The sequence below is a fragment of the Protopterus annectens genome, chromosome 7.part0, assembly GCF_019279795.1.
Source record: "Protopterus annectens isolate FY-2018-M chromosome 7.part0, PAN1.0, whole genome shotgun sequence".
Lineage (NCBI taxonomy): Eukaryota > Metazoa > Chordata > Ceratodontiformes > Protopteridae > Protopterus > Protopterus annectens.
Genome location: NC_056739.1, coordinates 924,250,991 through 924,272,289, shown reverse-complemented (window position 1 = coordinate 924,272,289; position 21,299 = coordinate 924,250,991). Strand labels below are relative to the sequence as shown.

The window sequence follows — 21,299 nt, the reverse complement described above, 5'->3', positions numbered from 1 at the left end:
CACACACACTCACACCTAGGGCCATTTTGGAGTGTCCAATCCACCTACAGCATGTCTTTGGGATGTGGGAGGAAACCCACGTGACCACAGGGAGGACATGCAGACTCCACACAGAAGGCACCCCAGCTGAGGATCGAACCGGACAACCTCTTGCTCTGAGGTGACAATCCTACCCACTGCACCACCGTGGCCGCCCTTCGATGTTCTAATATAGACCCCCTTTTTTCCACTATGCCAATCATTCAGACAGGCACCTCCACAGTTTGTTAGATGTAATACATATAGTTACATCATTGTAACTGAGCAATATTAACATTACATGACCCACACATCCTTATTCGGGAAGAATTTTTCAGTCTTTGTAAAAGTAAAAAATGATTGTATTTTATGCGAGTTAGATTACAATTGATTTTCATGTTAAATAAAAGTAAAGACATAAAAATAAGGACAGAAAAGGGTTATAGAAGAAGAAAAGAAGGAGGGTAAAGAAGGTAGGAAAACAGGGAAAGGATAATTAAAGTACCTCTCAAAGAGGATCCTAGACCTTAAGCACTTGCCCTACATGGACAGACTAAAAAAACTCCAGCTATTCTCTATCTCATATCGCTTACTTAGAGGCAATCTCTGCTTGATTTACAAAGCCATGTCTGATCCAGCTCTGTTAGAAATGCTACATCTAAAGAAACCCCAATCCCTGCACACCACATGCTCCAGAGACTCAACCTCATTACCACAATCAACAGAATATGCTGGAGGGACAGGTTCATAACCCAGAGACTGTCCATGCCATGGAATAGACTTCCCATACATGTCAAGTGGAGCACCTCACTGGCCTTCTACAAAAGAAATCTTGATGAGTGGATGGGAAATAGAAATACAGTGGCTCTACTCGACAGAGGGACTGGGAACGAAGGTCGGGTGGCACGATGCCAGGGTAATCCTATGGGCTAGGCTTGTAAAGGCTCCAGGGTCATTAGCCTAGTACACATCTGTGAACCTATTTGACCATTTCATCCAATCTAGGTTGAAGGCAATTTAGTGTTATATATTGTAAGGAGAAGAAAACTAAATTACAGTGCAAGTACTGTTACAGAAGCATTTTACACAACTATTGATTTATTCATTTTTATTTTAAGGCTATAAGCTTGTCAGTACCCCTGACATGAAATTTCAGATTGTTGAATCAAAATCATAGAAATGTTCTTTGATAAATAATTACTGTAATCTGAAAAACAAAGCCATTGTGGAAGACTCTGGAAATAAAGTATGCAGAAAAAAATGTGACATTTTAATCCAGGACACAGTGAACCACTGATTCTTTGTTGACCTACTAAAAACTGTATCAGCTGAAACTGCATATGTTTGCATCTCCTTGCTTATGCAGGTGTAGTCTGCATTCATTGTGCATACACACACACACACACACACACACACAACAGCAGGGCCTCAGTTTAGTGACCCAAGCTCCTAAAGCATATCTGTGTAAGATCCATTCCCAAACATGTATAACAAATTGCACAGCTGTCATGCTGTACAGTGTGATAATTTTTGCCTGCCCTTCTCCTTCCTAGCACCCAGCCAGTAACTACTTCAGTACCACAGCGATTTTACATTATCTCACATAAAGAAGTTCTGTCCATAAACAGTCACTGTACTTGTGTTTTGTTTTCTTTGTTCTTGTGGTGTTAAGAAAGACGTCATTAGGACTAACACAGAAGACCAAGCAGTGCAATTAGAAACAGTAAGGAAGAAAGCCTTCCTAAAATAATGCAATAACCACTCATCTAAGCAGATAAAATAAGACAGGCAGGAGCTTCTACAGACAATTTTGCATAAGATAACCAACTCAAGAGCCACTGGGTTTAAAAGCACAAAAGGGACGGGGTGGGCAATGCAGAGAAAATCCAGAACAGTTGCACAGTAGCTTTTCCTGCAGTTCCCATAGACAAATATTGTCCTGTTCTACTTAACTAAATCAGAAATCCTACTTCTCCCACAGTTTAAGATAGGAGTTAATCCTATTGAAGTCAAAGAAGGCAATATAAATGTTTGCTAACTGGCTTTAATCAAAAACATTTTTAAAACTTCAAGAAAGAAGTTGAAGTAAAGCATCACATTTAAAGCTAAACAAACTGCAATAAAACAAGAGCAAACTACAAGAAACAATGTAAATTTGCAAACTATAAATGAGCAAATCCAAGGTGACTGCAAAGCAAATTTACCTGGCAGGTCATACATATTAAACCTCGACCTGTCCTATTTATCACAATAAAAAAAGCTACCTCTTGGGCCATTCTATAAATAAGACAGAGTTAATACCACTGCAGTCAATCAATGCAACCAAATGTTTGCAAACTGGCCCTAACCAACAGTTTTTTAAAAAGCCAATAAAACAACTGAAGAAAAAATGTCACATTTAAAGTAAAACAAACCACAATAAAATAAGAACATAAATCAAGAAACAATACAAGTCAAACTATCAAAAATTATCACAGATACGCTTTACCTGGCATGTTACACAACTTTAGTCTTGTCTTGTTTTAATTATCTTAAATAAAAATTCTACTCTTCCACTCCTCCCACAATTCAGGTAGAATTAATCCCTTTGCAGTCAAGGGATACAACAAAAATGTTTGATTATTGGCCGTAACCAAGAACTTTTTTAAAACTCCACTAGAAAAAAAAACAAACATTTAAAGTAAAACAGGAAATTTAAAGAAAAAAAGAACAAAAGGCAAGAAACAATGCAAGTACAGAAATATCAAGAAATCCAAACTGGTCATGTAGCAGTTATATCTGCCAGTTCACACAGATTATGCCAAAAAGAACAAGCATTAATATAGCAGTAATTATACTGTAAAACAAGGTTCATATAAAATGAAAAACTTGATATCAAGATACAGCAACAAGACACATTTATAGGCAAGAATTAGCAAATATAACTATATAACAGTGATACAAAAACACTTTGCAGATAAGCATTTATATTATAGCCTGCAATAATTTTACTTTATATATTTACTTTATATACCACCAATAGTGGACAGAGCTCATAATCAAAGAAGAGACCGAGTCTAAAAAAATGTTACGTGTACATGAGAGGGCTGAGGGGAAATGACACTGCTCAATAGTGGACCCAAAAAAAAGTTGGCTTTAAATACAAAAAGTAAGAGAAAGTTGGTCTCCAGTTCCTTTGTGTAATAGTTCAAGTGACCCTACATTTTAAAAGGCAGAGAGTTTTATGATGTCAAAGGGAAGAGAAGCAGCTTTCCAAGTCTTCTGATCCCAAATAGAAGCCAACTTATTTTTATGAAAACAATGGCAGGTTTGTTAACTCATTTATTTGTTTATTTGACATTTGTTTACCAGGTAAGATTAGACTGGGCACAGCTGCCTTTCCGAGCAGAGGCCTGGGGAGAAACACTCCAACGTATCTTATTTAATGCACTCAGTATTTACAATAACAAATTGCATAATGCAGTTTCATTGAATGCATAGCCTACTAGTCAGTATAATAAAATTTCTATTGATATTCACAAACATTACATTTACAAGCCTCGTACTGAGACGTTACAGATAGAAGAGTAGTGTAAAAGATAGGTAGGGGTAATTTAAGAAATTCAACAGAGTGAGGTATTAGAGGAAATGTGCAAGTCTGAGTGTTAATAGTGTAGTAGTGGTGGAATAGTAATTTGGTTGTGCTAATTAGAAGTAGGTAGAGTAGTTAAAGAAGTACAATAAAGTGAGGTATTAGAAAGGGATAAGCAGGTTTAGTGATTTAGTACTATAAAGAAATGTATAAGGAAGATGATGAAGGGTGTTAGAGAGTTGCATCTGAGATGAGCAGCAAGGATAAAACCAGGACACAGAGAAGTCTTTTAGTATTGGTCTGAAAAGATGAATGTGTGTGATAGACCTGATCGATACAGGAATTTTATTTCAAGTTCTAGCTACACTACTGGAAGAGAGACTGATTTATGGATTGACTGACTGTATTTCATATGTGGAAAGTGGTAGTGAGCCCAGAGTCTCATACAGGGGGTCCTTAGGACTTGTATGTCAGATATAAACCATAATGCTCTACAGCAAATCATAGTTGACAGAGACAATTTATCAGCAATTTTTGTTTGCTTGTTTCAACCACCTTTTCCCCCCATTTTCTACAAGGGTCGGGGTGTTGTGCCAACTGTCACCAAGTTTGTATGGAACTTATTTTCGCAAAAAAAAAAAAAATTAGGAAATTGTTCAAAAACATGACTGATCAGGGATGGTTTCTGAATCTCATTACTAATACCATAGTATAAAACAGCCTTTATATGACAAAATCACTACTGATTGTGTCACATGTTCTAGATAACAATTTAATGGGACCGTGCAATAAAAACTAATTAAACAAAAATAAAACATGATACTAAACGGTGTGCTGTTCATTAATGGTTTATTACCACTGTAAACAGAGATATATTACTTGCATACAAATTAAGTACTTTCCAGTTTACTTGTGGTCTGTCATTGTAAACATACATAAATTATTTAAAATGAAATGCAACAAAACTCAGGTGCATTTTAATGTTTTGTTATTAACCAAGAGGAATCCCTCTGTCATCTATAAAATTTTATAAAAAAGTGTTAGGTTAAGTTGGTATAAACAGTCGTTCTGGTTCCACTAGGTATTTGGTTCCACTAGGTATTTTCTGTACATGTGAGATTGTGACCTAAATTCTTAAATTCCAACTAGGGTACCTATTTCATTTTATGAATGTAAAAATGTTATTAATCTTCTTGCAATTAATCAAAGGGCCTGCATTCTAAATGAATACATGATGTATTTAGGGGATTCCTTTCTGACTTTCTTAGCTCATCTGCTGTACTGTTTGTAATATTTGATTTATAACCATTTCTATACCTTTTCCGGTTTTGAACCTTTAGATCTTGATACCAGTACTTTTTTTGTAACTACTGCAGTATTATAACTGTCTCACTGGTATTTAAGGGGGGGGCTGTATACTGAAAGGCATTATAATGTGGCAAGACTGCTTAATTGGGGACTGTGCTCCATTACCAACAGTTCAAAAAATAGATGCGAGAAAACCAGATGTCGTAGACCATGAAAAGAAGACAAAAGTACCATTGATCATTGAAATTGCTACACTTATGTACAGAGACACAAAATCATAAAATATGAGGATTTGCAGGCAGAAATGAGGGTAATGTGGAAGAAGGACACCCAGACACTTCCAATAGTGGTAGGAGCAATGGGTCTCATAAAAAAAAATGTACAGTCGTATTAGATATGCTACTGATACATGTAACACTGCATGAATTGCAGGAGTCAATACCTGGCACATTGCAAGTGTTGCAAAGAACATTATTTGGCTAACATCAAAGATTGAAACATTATTAATTTCATGAACTTTAATCATTCTTTGACCTAGGAATGGAGTCCAGTCCCATCATGGTATCAGAAACCTAAAAGTCTTAAAGAAATTACAAAAGTATTCAGGAATAACTGATTAATTACTAATGACATTCATTAAATATAGTACCCAAGTACAAAATGCTCTGTAACATTTCTTATTCCAATCAGATAAAAAGAAGACTACATAAAATCTATAGATCACTTTTAATAAAATCATACAACTTCTTTTTTATTCACTGTAGCCATAGAAATCATATATTCCTTTCCTCAATCCTTCACTAATAAATTAACGGGAAACCATTGATCTCTCTTCTGTCCAAACTTCTTATTGGTATCATCACCTCTTCTGGTGCTTTCCCTAATTAGGAATGCAATCTGGGGATTTAAACCTATTAACACTGCATATTTTGTTTGCCACAAACAAGCGTGCATTTGTGTTTCTGTTTATAATTCCCTCCCTCAGATGCAAATGGCACTTAGCCCATTAATTACCGGACAGAGACCGAAGTCTCACTGTAGATCTCCTTCACAGCTTCTATGTCGGCATCCAGCTGGGGATGGCGGTAAAGGTCAGCTGCACAGCTGCCCTGAAAAAGAAAGACAAGAAGAGAAAGGTGATTATTTACGAGAAGTGACTGATAATATGTCTGTTGATTCAAGATAATCAGCTGAAAGATTGTGGACTCTCAAGGCAGTGCATTCATAATGACATCATGTAGGGGCAGAAGTGGATAATTAAATAATGTAAGAAAAAGGCAGTAACAATAACACAATTGCTTGGGCATGCCGATTGTTTAATTTACATTTATCATTGTTGACAGACATGGCCCAATTTTCTACTGTTACATGCTGTACTGCACCTCTTAGCATGTTAAATGTACAAAACTCATTCTGACTCATTTAGGATTTATAAACTTCAACAGAAAGTATAAATAGGACTAACAAGGAAAATGAATTAATTCTTTCATATGATCGATATTCTTTGTTAATACAACAACGTGTGTGTGTGTGTGTGTATAAAAATATAGATAGATAAATAGACAGTGTTCCAAAGACCAAATTACCACCATAACAGCTACATCAAATGCAATTTGAGGGTCATGCTGCTCAACGCTAGAAGTCTAAATCTCAAAATGCACTCATTCGAAGTACACCCTAAAATGGACAACATCGACATTTGTGCTGTAACAGAGACCTGGTTCAAGGCAGCAGAAAGCACCCCTGAACTACTAGGCTACAACTCATTCCACAGCTTTCAGCCCCGGAACTTGGACTGAAGTTCCAAAGGCGGCGGTGTTTCCATATTCATAAAGGATGCGCACACCTCCAGACTGGTAGCCCAACATAATGCATCAGAGATGCTTCAGGTGCAGCTAACACTGGATAAGACAGCGATTCAGGTCGTAGCCTGCTACAGGTCCCCAACAATGTCCCAAGATTCACACTCCACATTGCTAAGCACCCTGGAGAATATTAGGGTCCAACTTAACACTCTTATACTGGGCAACTTCAACTACCCCTTCATTAACTGGGAAAACTACTCATGTACCAATACACTTGCCCAACGTTTCCTGGAATTCATTAATTCCAATGTCCTGGACCAGCTCGTTCTTACCCCCACTAGAGGTAGCAACATCCTTGACCTGGTCATTACTAACATGGGCAACTGTTACTCTACACCAATAGTCAACTCCTCCCTGGTTAGATCCAATTACAAGCAAATCACTTTGGATATCCACATCCCTCCCACCCCCTCAACAAAAATAACCACCATGAAAAACTTCTCCAAAGCTAACTTTGGGCTCCTAAAAACAGAGGTGGCTAACTTCACAGCACCCATGCAAATGGAGAATAGTTGCATGACCACCAAATCATACACCAATGCACTGCACGAACACGTACACAAATGCATGGATCTCGCCATACCCAATAGAACTAAGACGCTCTCCTCAAAAAAAAGGAAGCCAATCTGGTGGTCCCCTGCCATAAATAAACTCTACAACAGAAGGAGGAAACTGATGCAGAATATGGTGAAGTCCCAAGACTGGAAAAACTCCCTTATCAGCCTCAACAAAGGTTGAAATCCCTCATCAAATCCTCTAAAGCTAGCTATGAAAACAGAATTGCAGCAGATAGCAAAGACAACCACAAAGCCTTCTATAGTTATGTAAAGAATCTCCATGGCAGTACCCAGATTTGTTCTGAGCTACTGCACAATGGTACCTCCTATACCGAGCCAACAGACATTGCAAATATACTGGCGGACAGATTCAGTGCTAACTTTACCCCAATCTCACCCCCCAAATGACCAATCACAATACCAGTAGATTGCCAGGCACCCAGTATTACTGCTGCACAGGTTAAAACAGCACTGTCCAAGGCCAAGAATACCACTTTCTGTGGGACCTGACAGTATCCCTGGCTGTGTTCTACATGAACTACAGAGTGAACTGGCACCTCACCTGTGTGCCCTATTCAATCACAGCCTCACCTCAGGCTTTGTCCCTACCAAATAGCGCACTGCTACAGTCATCCCTCTCCACAAAGGAGGAGTGACTACAGACCCAGGAACTATCACCCCATTAGCCTGATGAGTCTGATATGCAAAGCTATGGAATGCATCATCATGGACCTAATAAACAAGGATATAGGGAATCTCCAAACTCTGGATCCTACACAGTTTGGTTTCTTGAAGGGTAGATCATGCCTGCTCAAATTGGTCGACTTCTTTGAGTCAGTCACCAGAGCTGTGGATGAAGGTAAGGTGGTTCATACAGTCTACCTTGATCTGGTCAAGGCCTTTGACACCATTCCCCACTCAGGAATCATAGAAAAACTTACTAAGCTAGGCATCAACCCCTATATCACTAGCTGGGTTGCAAACTGGATCACAGATAGAACCCACAGTGTGAAAGTAGCTGACTGCTGACCAGTCACAAGTGGAGTCCCACAGGGTTCGGTCGTGGGTCCTCTCCTGTTTGGTATTTACTTCTCTGAACTCCAGGCCAACACGAAGTGACTCTGGCTGACTAAATTCATAGATGATTGCAAGTTGGAAGCAATTATTAACTCCCTAAGTGATGTTGACATCCTACAGAAAGGCCTCAATGAGACCAATGACTGGTGACAGAACCATGACCTTAAGCTCAATGCCAAAAAATGTGTCTTCATCCCCTTTGGGAAAAACCCGGTTCCCTTGAATTACCACATTGATGATAGTCCACTGAACACAGAAGGTATTAAAAGAGATCTGGGAACACAGACTGACAGCAACCTTTATTTTGATCACCACGCTGCCACTGTGGTCAGAAAGTCCTTCTATGTGGCACATCTCATTACTATGAGTTTTGCATCCAGGAGGAAAGAGGTCATTGTCTCCCTCTACTCTTCCCCCATTAGGCCAATCATTGAGTACAATGCCCCATTTGGCATGTACCTCACTAGACACCTGCAACAACTGGACAGGCCACAAAAGTACCTCACAAAGAGGATTCTAGGCATTAAACACTTGTCCTATATGGACAAACCCAAAACACTCCAACTATTCTCTGTCTCATATTGCCTAGTTAGAGGCAATCTCTGCTTGACTTACAAAGCCATGTCTGATCCAGCTCTGTTAGAAATGCTACATCTAAAGAAATCCCAATCCCTCTGCACCACATGCTCCAGAGGCCTCAACCTCATTACCACAATCAACAGAACATGCTGGAGGGACAGGTTCATAACCCAGAGACTGCCCATGCTATGGAACAGACTTCCCATACATGTCAAGCAAAGTACCTCACTGGTCCTCTTCAAGAGAAATCTTGATGAGTGGATGGGAAATAGAAAATTCACGTTGGGGATCACTCCAGTGGCTCTACTCGACAGAGGCACTAGGAACTAAGGTTGGGTGGCACAATGCCAGGGTAATCCTATGGGCTAGGCTTGTAAAGGCTCCAGGGCCATTACCCTAGTACACACCTATGAACCTATAGGTACATTTCTAACTACTTGAGTTGTTCAAATATATTACATTGCACAGACACACACACATGTATGTATATATAAAATACATATGTAACATATTTATACACATTTAAAAACATATGGACATACCATTTTACTTATTATTACTTAAACTGTTACTTTTACATTTATCAATGCATTACTAGCCACATTAATGTAAACACCATTTTTCTTAATGGCTGCCTGTACAAGATGTGCTGCCAGACAGACAAAAGTTATACAATGTGTGGCTTGTAGGCCATAACTGTACAACTCTAATTCACATGTAATATGCCCAGTTTGATTGTTGCTTCCACTGCTCTATAGAATCAGAGAAGCCGGTATTAAAAAAAAAAACATTTGTGCAGAGTATAAGATGAACATTATACGTTTTTAAAACTTAGGCTTCTGTGTGGGTACTCACACATACATACACAGACACACACACGTATCAGGAAAAGAATATTTGCAAAACCTCTTATTAATCATGGATTTAGAACAAAGAGCTAGTAGATATTCTAGTCTATGAAACAACCCAATGTTTCCTAGCATCCAAAGCCCTCAGGAAAAAGACAGTTCTTCACAATTTTCTATCGGTTTAACCATAACTGAAACACTTTCTGTAAATCACCTGGGTAATGGATAAGCAAGCAAAGAGGATACAGCAAGGGAAGCATAACCCCACTTTGATCCAGAAGTAAAAGCCATGCTGCCTTGTTCTGTTAAACTTCAAGAATGTCACAGGATTTTTAGCTTCAAATATATCATAGGATGTTTCATATCTTTAAAGGAACAAACATGTGAACTATGTTAGAACTATTCCAATACATAAATGGCAGAGCACTACATTTACTTTGTGGCTTGAATGAAACATTTCAACACTCTAGTTCACCAAGTTTAAGAATCCAGTAAATAAAATTGCAGTGGAGCAGTTTACAGACACCTTACATCTCATGAGTAGGAAGTACATGGATGCATGCCAGTGAGCGTCAGTGTATGCAGTCATTTGTTCCTTTAGGTTCACATCAGCCTTGTAGCTAATCCGTTGGGACTTTCCTTTCTTTTCCAAACTGTTTTCCCACTGTATCCCAGGACAATCCACTTTTACAGTACTCTCTCCATGATGCAATATTTTTTCCATTGTTCTTGAATTTTCATAGCTCAAAATGTCATCAGCACCCCCATCCATACACCCCTCACCCTGCAGTTCAGTTCTACATAAATGTCAGTAGATGATGCGAAGCAGCCAGGTATCATTTGCACTTTCCCTCCTCTCCTCTGGTAAATATGACCTCGGAGATGTATACCTTTCCTTGGATTCTATGTTTCTCTCCTTTTACCATTCTCTAACTTCACCAAGTAGTTCTCAGCCACCTTGATGTCCCTCTTATGATATATTCACCAACTAAAAGGGATATTCTTGATACAGCACAACAACTGATCACGCATTAAAGGAGAATGATTTATGCATCTCTCATAGGCTGCACCTCTGGCAAATGACTGATGTTTAACAACCAAATATTTTTTTCCACATTTTCCTACAGTTTATCTGCTTAACATGTAAAATGCCCCTTAAGCTCCATACATAATCTTGCATATTTGCCCTTTGAACCCCATCTGTCTGCCCACTCAGAAAGCTGATATGGTCACGCCAGAAAACTATGCCTTCATCCTTGACCACTGGTTCAGTCATGGTACCCTTAGCAAGCAGAACTAACTCACTCTCTCTTCCCCTCCCCCATCTAAAGTCTGACATATGCTGAAAAGTGCATTTTAACATCTAGATGAAGGCTATGGGGTCATTGGCCAAAGAGTTCCTGAAGTGAGTGTAGAAGGACGACATTACATTTCAAATTACTTCTTCTTTGACCCACACCTGTAGGCAGAAGGCAGTGGCCTCTGTACCAGAGAAGAATCTCTTCTGAAGTATGATAAACAGCAATTAATAGATTTACTTTCATCCTGCTTCTTTTCCACTTACCATTGGACCACCTGGCTTACAACTGTCTGCCCTTATCCACATGAAAAGGACCGTTTCTTACACAGAACTCTAACTACCAACAAGTCAGTCACATTTCACTCAGCGGTAGCGTAGTTATCACTTACCTGGTAATTGGGTACCTGTACACCTCACCAGTTTGTCTCTCCTCCCTACAATATTTAGTTTTCCCACCAACTTCCTGTGATACATAGTGCCAAAGACCTTAAAGCTCATACGACATCTTTTCAGGCACAAGAAAACAACAGCACGGTAAAGCATTCAAATAAACAGCTTAGAACTAGATAAGAATGCTATACGTTGGAACCCACAGAAGTGGCTGCTGATAACAAAAATATTTTTTTTAAATCAAGAGTTTTAATAAACTTTAAAGCGTTTTTTGTCCCATACAGAGGGATTTCACCAGAACTAAAGTGAAAACAATATTCTTACCCATTCATTTATATATCTCCTATACAATGTAGCTCCAGTCACATTCCCTAAACAATTAACATTATGTGCAAATAAATTTAATGCAAACAAATTTAAAACTTTAACTTGTATCTTTTCAGGCACCTTAGTTTACCATTAAATTCCATCAGCAGCTGTATGTAACATAATGAAACTACTGCTTAGTCTATAAAAGAAGTGTGTGTGTGTGTGTGTGTGTGTGTGTGTGTGTGTGTGTGTGTGTGTGTGTGTATATGTGTGCGCATGCCACCCTAATGTACCACCCTTCCTATGCAAAACAACCCAGTTCACAGAATATACTGGAAGAGGTTGATAATTAGCTTCATCCTGTAGTACCAGGTTTGGTTTATCTGGTCATGTGCTCAACCATTTCTGGTATACTGTTGAATGTTCCTCAGCTTAGGATCAGTTCTGAATAACATTTATTCAAATCTTAAAGTAGTGATAGGTAAAATGTAAAAAATAAACAGTTTATGTTTCAAAGCTTTCCAGGGCAAAGTCCCACTCGACAGCTGCATAGGAAACAGATTGTTTCAACAGGATTGTATTTCATCTAAGAGGCTGCATATGTAGCCAGACTGGGGAAACAACACCTGACACAGCCAGAATTAAATACAAATATGTACTGAAAGGTCAAATGTCACACAATTGTATTAGCCATTTGGTGACAAATGGCACCTACTTGGGTAAATAAAATACTGCAGAAAAACAAAGAAAATGACAAAGCAGGCATATAAATGACAAAATGACCCTGTGAGATTAGAAGGGTGAAAGGTTGTAATTAACAATTTTAATCCAGAAATCTGCATTTTTTATAGACTACAGATTATTTTGCTGTCTACAACAGAATACTAAGTCTAAAGCATCTACTCAAGAAAATACAAAGGCAGATTGTACAGAGGAAATAGCAGTTAAGGTCATGACAGCAACAAATTACCTAGTATTTGGCTGAAAGTTCAGCGGTCTTATTTCAGAAAGTTAATAACCAGTGGTGTTTTTAAATCACAGCTAAAAATGATTTAACCAAGTCTTTGGGTGCAGGTGAAGCTAATTTTGTTTATAATTACATCGATCTACTTAAACGTTAATATCGTACTACTTGACACGACACATACCTTGACAACTGTATGAATTTAACTGTTTAACTGTTAAAATCTGTAATACTACCAGACGGTACAGTGCAAATATAGGGGATGCAAGAAGTAAAGTAAGTCCTGGATGCCTGCTGGTTAACAGCAGACCATTCTTAAAGCATACACTTTTATTAAAATGTCTTGTGTATAAATGTTTAAGTAAAACATTTGCAGCTTTTCTCCCTGGGTTTCTTCTGAAAATGGGCTTTGCCCAGTCAACTATCCGGTTTAACAAATTTAAACTAAAAAAAACCTGTTAAATACCCTAGACAATCTTAACATGAAGAAGCCGAAGTTTATATCAATACTATTGAACATAATGCAAACTTAGAATGAAGTAAAAAATATAAATAAAAAAACTTGTACAATGCTAGCATACTTTTGAGAGCAATGGCTAGAAGCACTTAAGAATCTGAAACAAAAATGAATCAAAATGGATACTAGGGCTATATCTTGTATAGTTAGATTACTAGAACAGATAGGAGAAATTAGATACTGAAGATAAATCAGCCAGAAAAAAAAAAAAACATTAATGAAGAAGTATAGTCAAGGTAAATAAAATTAGAGTGAAAATGTAAACAAGGCAAGCAGTCAAGTTTAATTTGTAATGATTATAGAAACGATCACTAGGGGTAGAACAGACAATAGTGGAGACAAATTCATGAGAAATGACAGGAACATCTATTTCACTGAATGAACAGGATGGTGGCTCATTGTTTAAGGTCTGTGCCTTAAAGGTCCACAGATCAGTTCAGACATCCAGCAACTGTGTGGCATTGGCATGTTCTCATCATTTGCCATTTGTTTTTTTTTTGTTTGTTTGTTTGTTTGTTTGTTTGTTTGTTTGGGGGGGGGGTTCTCTGACTATTCTTTTTTATTAAAAAGAAAGATGCATAAATTTGAATGACCTGCTCATAAAAGTGGAGAAATCAGTTACTAAAACATAAATGGCATTCAGCCCATGACCACAGGTATGTAAGATTTGTGACATGAGTAGGACACACTGTGCCAAATGGTCTTCTGTAAGAGACCACCTCTTAGGAAAATATTGTGCTAGAGACACAAAGCATGCTCATTGCTAATGCATCTTATGCAAGTTTAGTGTTACAGATGTAAACCATGTTTGGTTTGCTAATCCTTTTGCATCTGCCTTGAAAAATTGGAACTACAGTTTTATGTGTTATCAGTGGCAAGGTACAAGGCAGGCAAGCAGCAGAGTCCATTACTTATAACATCTTACCTCTGTGTGCACATGTTCTAGACAAATGGCCAAAGCAGAATGCCTGTTTCCCTGAAAACTCTTAACATGGATGTATGAGCATTATGAACAAAATTGTTTGATAAGATTTGTTGCAAACCAACTTCAGCTGCAGTAGTGTATTACGCATTAAGAGGCATTTTGTGGATATAACACCTATTACACATCTCTGTGATACTGCAGCAGTGGTCAGCATGCACTAGTTACAACCTTTCTTTCATTATTTATTATTATTTATTTTACATTTGTTAACCAGGGGTGTCTGACTAAGCTGAAAAGGCCCTTTTTCAGCAGAGGCCTGAGGAGAAAAGCTCCACATAGAAAAATTACAGATACATTTCGATATTTAGACTTGATCAGTATGCTCACAAATTACAATAGACATGTTTTTACAGTGGTATGCAGCATTAGCTTGTTTACCAGGTAAGCCACTTTTAAAAAAAGATGTGGAGCATGTCCAACACAAAGCGTAATAGATGTCTAGTAGACCAGATAGCTAATGGGATTTTGTCTGCATGTCAAGGATGACTCTTCAGGTAGCTGCTTCTCTGGTGTGTGATCATTCTTATGTGTCTTGTGGAGTGTTGCGCAATTATTCTGCACACATGAAGGCAATACTTAAGCTGGTCTGTACATCCTTAACCAGTCCAAACTGACATGTGCTATTAGTGGTTACATGTCAAATGACTGGAGCACTAGTGTGCAGCACTTAAAAGGATCCCCCCCTGCATCTTTCAGTGTGGGAGGTATTTCCCACCATGCCTGCTACTTACATATGCCTACTCCAAGAGCACGGTACTTCAGACTAAGAGGAATTCTCCAGGGTGCAGCAATCTTAGACTCTGTACCTACTAAAACAGGGCTGTATCTTAGGGTGTCGAGCATTCGTGAGGCAGTCTTCTGTTGTACTCCCAATAATAACAAGCAGATGTGACCAGATAATATATACTATACAAAGTCTCTGCTACCAACTGTAAAACTGATATAACTTATGTATTATATGAATCAGTGTTTCCAACCTTACTCTGACTTAGTTAGGTTCCCTTACCATCAATATTAAGCATCTGTAGTTCACCACTTAAAGTACAGAGTAAGTCTGCACTTCTCTGCTCAGCGGTGATTTTTTTTGTTGCATCCTGTCATCCTCTACCTATGCTTGCCTAGCTATTTTATTTTTTTATTTTATTTTACATTTGTTGACAGGGATAGTCTGACTGGACATATGTCCATTTTCAGCGGAAGCCAAGGGAGAAAAGCTCCACATACCAAAAAGAGACAGTACATACATCACTGAATGATAAACTCAGGCAGACATGTTTAGAAAAATATACACACATATAGACTTCATTAGCCAAATACCTTCTGTGTTAGCCTGTACTTCAGAAAGGTAGATACCAAACAGGAGAGGACCCAGGACTGAACCAGTGTGGTGCTCCACTTGTCACTGGTCTGAAGTCAGGTTTGGAGTCTGCTACTTTCACAGTGTGGGTTCTGTCAGTGAGCCAGTTGGCAACCCATCTTGGGACATAGGGATGTATACTTAGTTTAATAAGTTTATCTATAATTCCAGAGTGGGGGATGGTGTCAAAAGCCTTGGCGAGATCTAGATAGGTTGTCTGAACCACCTTACCCTCATCTACAGCTTTGGTGACTGCTTCAAAGAAGTCAATCAGGTTTAGGAGACATGATCTGCCTTTTACAAACCCAAACTTGCTGGGGTCCAGAGTTTGGAGATTACCAATGTCTTTGTTTATAAGTTCCATGTTGATACATTCCATGGCCTTGCAGACCAGGCTCATTAGGCTAATGGGGTGGTAGTTCCCGAGGTTGTGGTGGCTCCCTCTTTGTGGATTGGGATAACCATCGTTATGCACCATTCAGTGGGCACAAAGCCTGAGGTGAGGCTATGACTGAACATGGTGCTTAGGTGAGGTGCCAGTTCATTCTGTATTTCATGTAGAATGCAACCTGGGATGTTGTCAGGTCTCATGGATGCTATGTATTTGGCTTTGGAGAGTGTGAGTTTTACCTGTGCAGGCATTATTACAGAAACTTTGCATTCTTCTGGTATAGAGATGGGCCTTTTAGGGGGTGAGGGGGGGGGTAAAGTTAGCACTGAACCTATCTGCCAGGATGATGGCAATATCAGTTGGTTCTGTATATTTAGTGCCATTGTGCTGTAACTCAGAGCAGATCTGAGTGTTACCATTGAGATTCTTGACATAGCGATAGAATGCTTTGTGGTTGTCTTTAGAATCAGTGGCGATTTTGTTTTCATAACTAGCTTTGAAGGATTTTATGAGTGATCTCAGCTTCTTACTGAGGCTGACCAGGGAGTTCCTCCAGTCATGGGATTTTACTCTTTTTTTGCAACAGTTTCTTTCTTCTGTTGTAGAGTTTGTTTATGGCAGGGGACCACCAGATTGGCTTCCTTTTTGGGTGGATAGCATCTTGGTTCTGTTAGGGATAGCACAATCCTTGCACTTGTATAAGTGCTTATAAAGTGCATTTGTGTAGGATTCAGCAGTCGTACCTGTATGGTGTTGTGAAGTTTGCCACTTCTGTCTTAATAAGCGTGAAGTTGAAATTTTTTACGGTGGTTTCCCTAATGGGGGGTCGGGCCGAGATGTGAATGTCTAGGCTAGGGTTGCCACCTTTTAAGTGGGCCACAGTGGGACATGGAGGTGTGGCCATTATGACACTGGCCACACCCTCTACTATGATGTCACCATCAGAGTGGTGAAGGAGATGCTGTTATGGGTACGACGGGTGGCTAGCTGGTTGGTGGGAGTAGCAGCTGAATGGATGGCTTGATGGATGGATGGCTGAATGTATGGATGCATGACTGGATGGATGTCTGGCTGCATGAATGGATGGGGGCTGGATGGCTGGCTGGCTGGCTGGAGTGGCTAGCTGGTTGGTGGGAGAATCTGCTGGATGGATGGCTTGATGGATGGATGCCTGGCTGCATGAATGGATGGATGGCTGGCTGCATGGATGGCTGGCTGGCTGGGATGGATGGAGGATGGCAGGATGGCTGGCTGGTTGGATGGATGGATGGATGGATGGATGGATGGAGGATGGCTGGCTGGAGGATGAGGATGGTTGGCTGGATGGTGGAGGAGGATGGTTGGCTGTATGGAGGATGGCTGGCTGGCTTGATGGAGGAGGAGGGCTGGCTGGCTGGATGGAGGAGGAGGGCTGGCTGGCTGGCTGGATGAAGGAGGATGGCTGGCTGGCTGGCTGGATGAAGGAGGATGGCTGGCTGGCTGGCTGGATGAAGGAGGATGGCTGGCTGGCTGGAGGAGGATGGCTGGCTGGCTGGAGGAGGAGGAGGATGGCTGGCTGGATGGAGGAGGATGGCTAGTTGGCTGGATCACTTGTTATAAAAAAAAAAAAAAAAATCTCGGTCTTTTTTTAGCGGCTGTAGAAGCGCTTAAAACAAAGTGCTCCTACAGCTGTGATCTTTGCAGGGCTCTTCCTACCCCAATCCCCACCCCTTTCATGAAATGCAGCCAATTGCTACACAAATTAAAGCACCCGGACCTAACAGGCAGCAGCTTTGCCTGCAGGTCCGGGTTGGTGACATAACTGAATTGCCGTGAAAAAGCCAGAAATAATTGCGACTTTTCCATGGTAATTCAGTGGGACCGCAAAAGCGGGACTTTTCAGGTCCCACTACTTGATACAGTGGGCAATGGGATAAGGTGGCTTAACCCATGAGTGTCCTGCTGACAATGGGATGGGTGGAAACCTTAGTCTAGGCTGATTAGCTTGTGGTCAGATCTGACCAACGAGGAATTGACCTCTGGTGTGGAACACAGGTCACCCATGTTGGTAATGACCAGGTCTAGGATATTGCTTAGCCAATTGTTGAATTCAATCACCCTTGTATCATTCTGGGTGATGGCAGGATGCTATTCAGGGCTAGGGTCATAACTGCCTGAGCTACAAGATTGGAGAGCTCCTCCATGTCTCTTTTCATGTAGTCCACGGAGGTATGTCTCAGGTCATTCACACCAACATGGACAATGACAAAGTCATATTTGTACTTGTTGTGTTGTGACCTGAGTGTATGCGTTATGTGGCAGATCCTGGCACCTGACAGGCAGCTGACAGTAACTTTCTCCTTGTTTAGCCTGGTGAATGGAACATCAGTGTGCCTAACTACAGAGTCACCTATGACTAGAGTGCTGGGTACGTTATTATGCCTTATGGGCTGTGGTTGAATGGCACACTGAGTTTGTGGGCTATGTGTTATTTGGGTTGTATGGGGGGGTGGAGATTGCATGCGTTTTTGCTTTGGAGGTCTCTGTTGCTTGAGCAGATTTTTATTGAGAGCCTCCACGAATGTAGGTGTGCGTTTTGTGTTGCTATGTGTGTGTGTTTTGGTGATGCAGGTTTTGAGGGACTATGTGATGACTGTGGTGTGGTGCAAGTATTTACCTTCTCCTCTTGACTGTCTAGTCCAGTCTTGGGTGAGGACAGCTTTGCTTCCAGTTTGGCAATATAAGTGCATCTCTCACAGGTTGCAGTGTTGGGTGGTAGGAGGAGAGGGTTCTCTGTGTACATGAGGCAATTGCTGCATTGCCCCAAGATGCCAAGATTCATCAGGTAGACAGGAGAAAACACCGGTAGCTGACCCTTAGACATGCCTGGATAGGTGCTTATTTATTAAGTACTAAAAACTATTTTCCTCTAGATAAGTGAGGAAAGTTGAGTGCTGTAGTAACTTGTAGCTTACTTAGCGCTTACAATGAGTTCTGAACAAGTGACGAGCTTAAAGAAACATATTTGAGTGCTAAAACTAAAAACTGGCTAGTTCTAAGGGAAAATTTGAAGAGCAGACTTTATGGTGTCAGGAATAGTTTATCCCTAGCTAAGTGGCGATGCATAAAGTGTATTTTTTTAATATAACAGTAGCAAATGAGCAAACTGACAAACAAATTAACCAATAAAAAGCTAAAAACTGAGCCCCATTCCAGCAGTCTTTGATCAGACAAGTTTTAACTGCACACTCCTGCCACTAGGGCGCAGGGGAACTTTCTCAAAAAAAAAAAGATCGTCTGGATTAGTGTTCTGGTTATACAAACAAAGCTAGATTCAGCAGGTCTGAATTTAGTCTATGCTACAGCAAACAAGGTGTACCAGTTTCAGAAAGAAATAGTTCAAATAAGCAAGCACAGAAGGGCAGATTCTAACCTCTCCTCCCACAAGAGTGCAGACCACAAACCTCCTTAATGTAAAATAACTGGCCTGAAGCCCAAGTGCTTAAACCAGAACTAATTATAATTAAAAATAACTAATACACTTTTAGAATAACAGACACTGAGCCTTCAATCAGCAATTCTCAATTTAGAAGTATGTAAGCTACCTGTCCTGCCATAACAGTGCAGACCACAAACCTTCTTAACGTAAAACAACTAGTCTGAAGCCCAGTTGCTTAAACCAAAAGGCTTAGAATAATCAGGCTACTATCAAGCAGTAATAAATGCAGGGTATTGAGCAGTAGCTGATGGTCGACCATTTTGAAAGCTTTTGAGAAATCTAGGAAGAGTGCTGAAGATAGTTTGTTGTTGTTACAATGAAGACTGATGACATTAGAGAAAGATAGAAGAGCCGTGGTGGTACTGTGGAATGGCCTAAAGCCATGCTGAGAGTTGGCAAGCTTTCTGTTTTGAATAAGAAAGTGCATGATTTGTTTGTGTATGCATCTTTCCATGATTTTAGCTATCGGTGAAAGAATGGCTATAGGTCTAAAGTTAGATAATTCTGTGGAACTTCCTCCTTTATGTAGAGGTATAACATGTGATATTTTCCATACTGCTGGGATGGATCCTTCTGAGCTGGATCTGTTGATCAGAATAGAAATGGGAAGTGCTATGGTATCAGCTACTTTTTGAAGATATTCAGCTGGGAGGTGGTCTATAGCTAGTGTAGTAGGTTTTAGCTTTTTGATTAAGGTCCGAATCAGGTTGGTAGGTACCTTTTGAAAGGTAAAGGTGGGTTGGGTGCTGGGTGGATCAGGGCTAGATGTTCCAGAGCTGGTGTTTGTGTCCGATGGAGTGAGATGGGTAGCTAGAGACTGGATAGTTTCATTAAAGAAGGAGTTGAAGCTGCTTTCAATTTCTACAGGGGATTTATCAAGGGCAGCTGATGGGGTAGGAGTGGCAGAATGGACTGGGTGGAGAAGATTGTTAATACCAGCCCAGAACATTTGAGGTTTTAGCTGATATTTTTGTTGTAGGAGGGTGCAGTGATTTTTTTGTCTAGAATGACAGATTTTTTTTGGTCTGGTTCCTTAGCTGCCGATATCTTACTTGGTCCATAGGGGCTTTGGTAACATGCCACCTGGCCCAGGCACTGTTTCTTAGGTTAATTTTGTTTTTTGTTTCTTTTGATAGCCACGGTGCAACTGTGGCTTTTGCACGGATGGTACGGTTAGGAGCATGGTGGTTAAGGATAGCCAGAAATCTGGTATTGAAGTGCTCAACTGATTCGTGTAATGGGGGTAGTTTCAAGACATTCCAATTACATGCTTTGAGTGGGTCTATATCACAACATCGAAGTGTCAAAACTTTGAATGTTATAACATCGAACCCAAAACCATGAAAGCTGAAAACCCCGAAGCCTGAGAACAGCAATTTAATCGCTGTTATAGTACAAAACTAGAAACACATGAACACTACCTCCCTACTTAAATATACCAACTCCGAGATCACACCACAGTGGAGGAAATAGCAAAGCAGTTGAAACGGCCCACCAAATTCGTTCCCTGGGAAAGAATTTGATGTTCTGCAGCTTCGATATTTTCAGTCTTCGGACTTTCACGTTCGAGGTTTTGGTATTCGAACTTATCAGCATTCAAAGTTTTGATATACACCCCTTTGAGTTCATTTTGGAAGTTATCAAGGTTAAAGTTCCTGACGTTTCTTATAGTTTGGAGGTGAGCTGTTGGGAATGTCGGCTTTGAGCATAATAATATAGGTAAGGCAGTGATCACTTAGATCATCGGGTAATGTACCTGACTTGTACTTTTGGAGGTGGCTATTA

At 40.0% G+C, this 21,299-nt stretch overlaps 1 protein-coding gene across 4 annotated transcripts in view; it reads right to left on the bottom strand.

Annotated features, from left to right (window-relative positions):
- The window catches only part of PARP6 (poly(ADP-ribose) polymerase family member 6), a 1,412,227-nt gene that overhangs the window by 1,070,747 nt on the left and 320,181 nt on the right, over positions 1 to 21,299 (bottom strand). For all 4 annotated transcript variants that reach the window (XM_044077510.1, XM_044077512.1, XM_044077511.1 and 1 more), the window contains one exon: positions 5,912 to 6,006. In XM_044077510.1, coding sequence (XP_043933445.1) covers positions 5,912 to 6,006 — 95 coding nt within the window. The remainder of the gene's footprint in view (positions 1 to 5,911; positions 6,007 to 21,299) is intronic.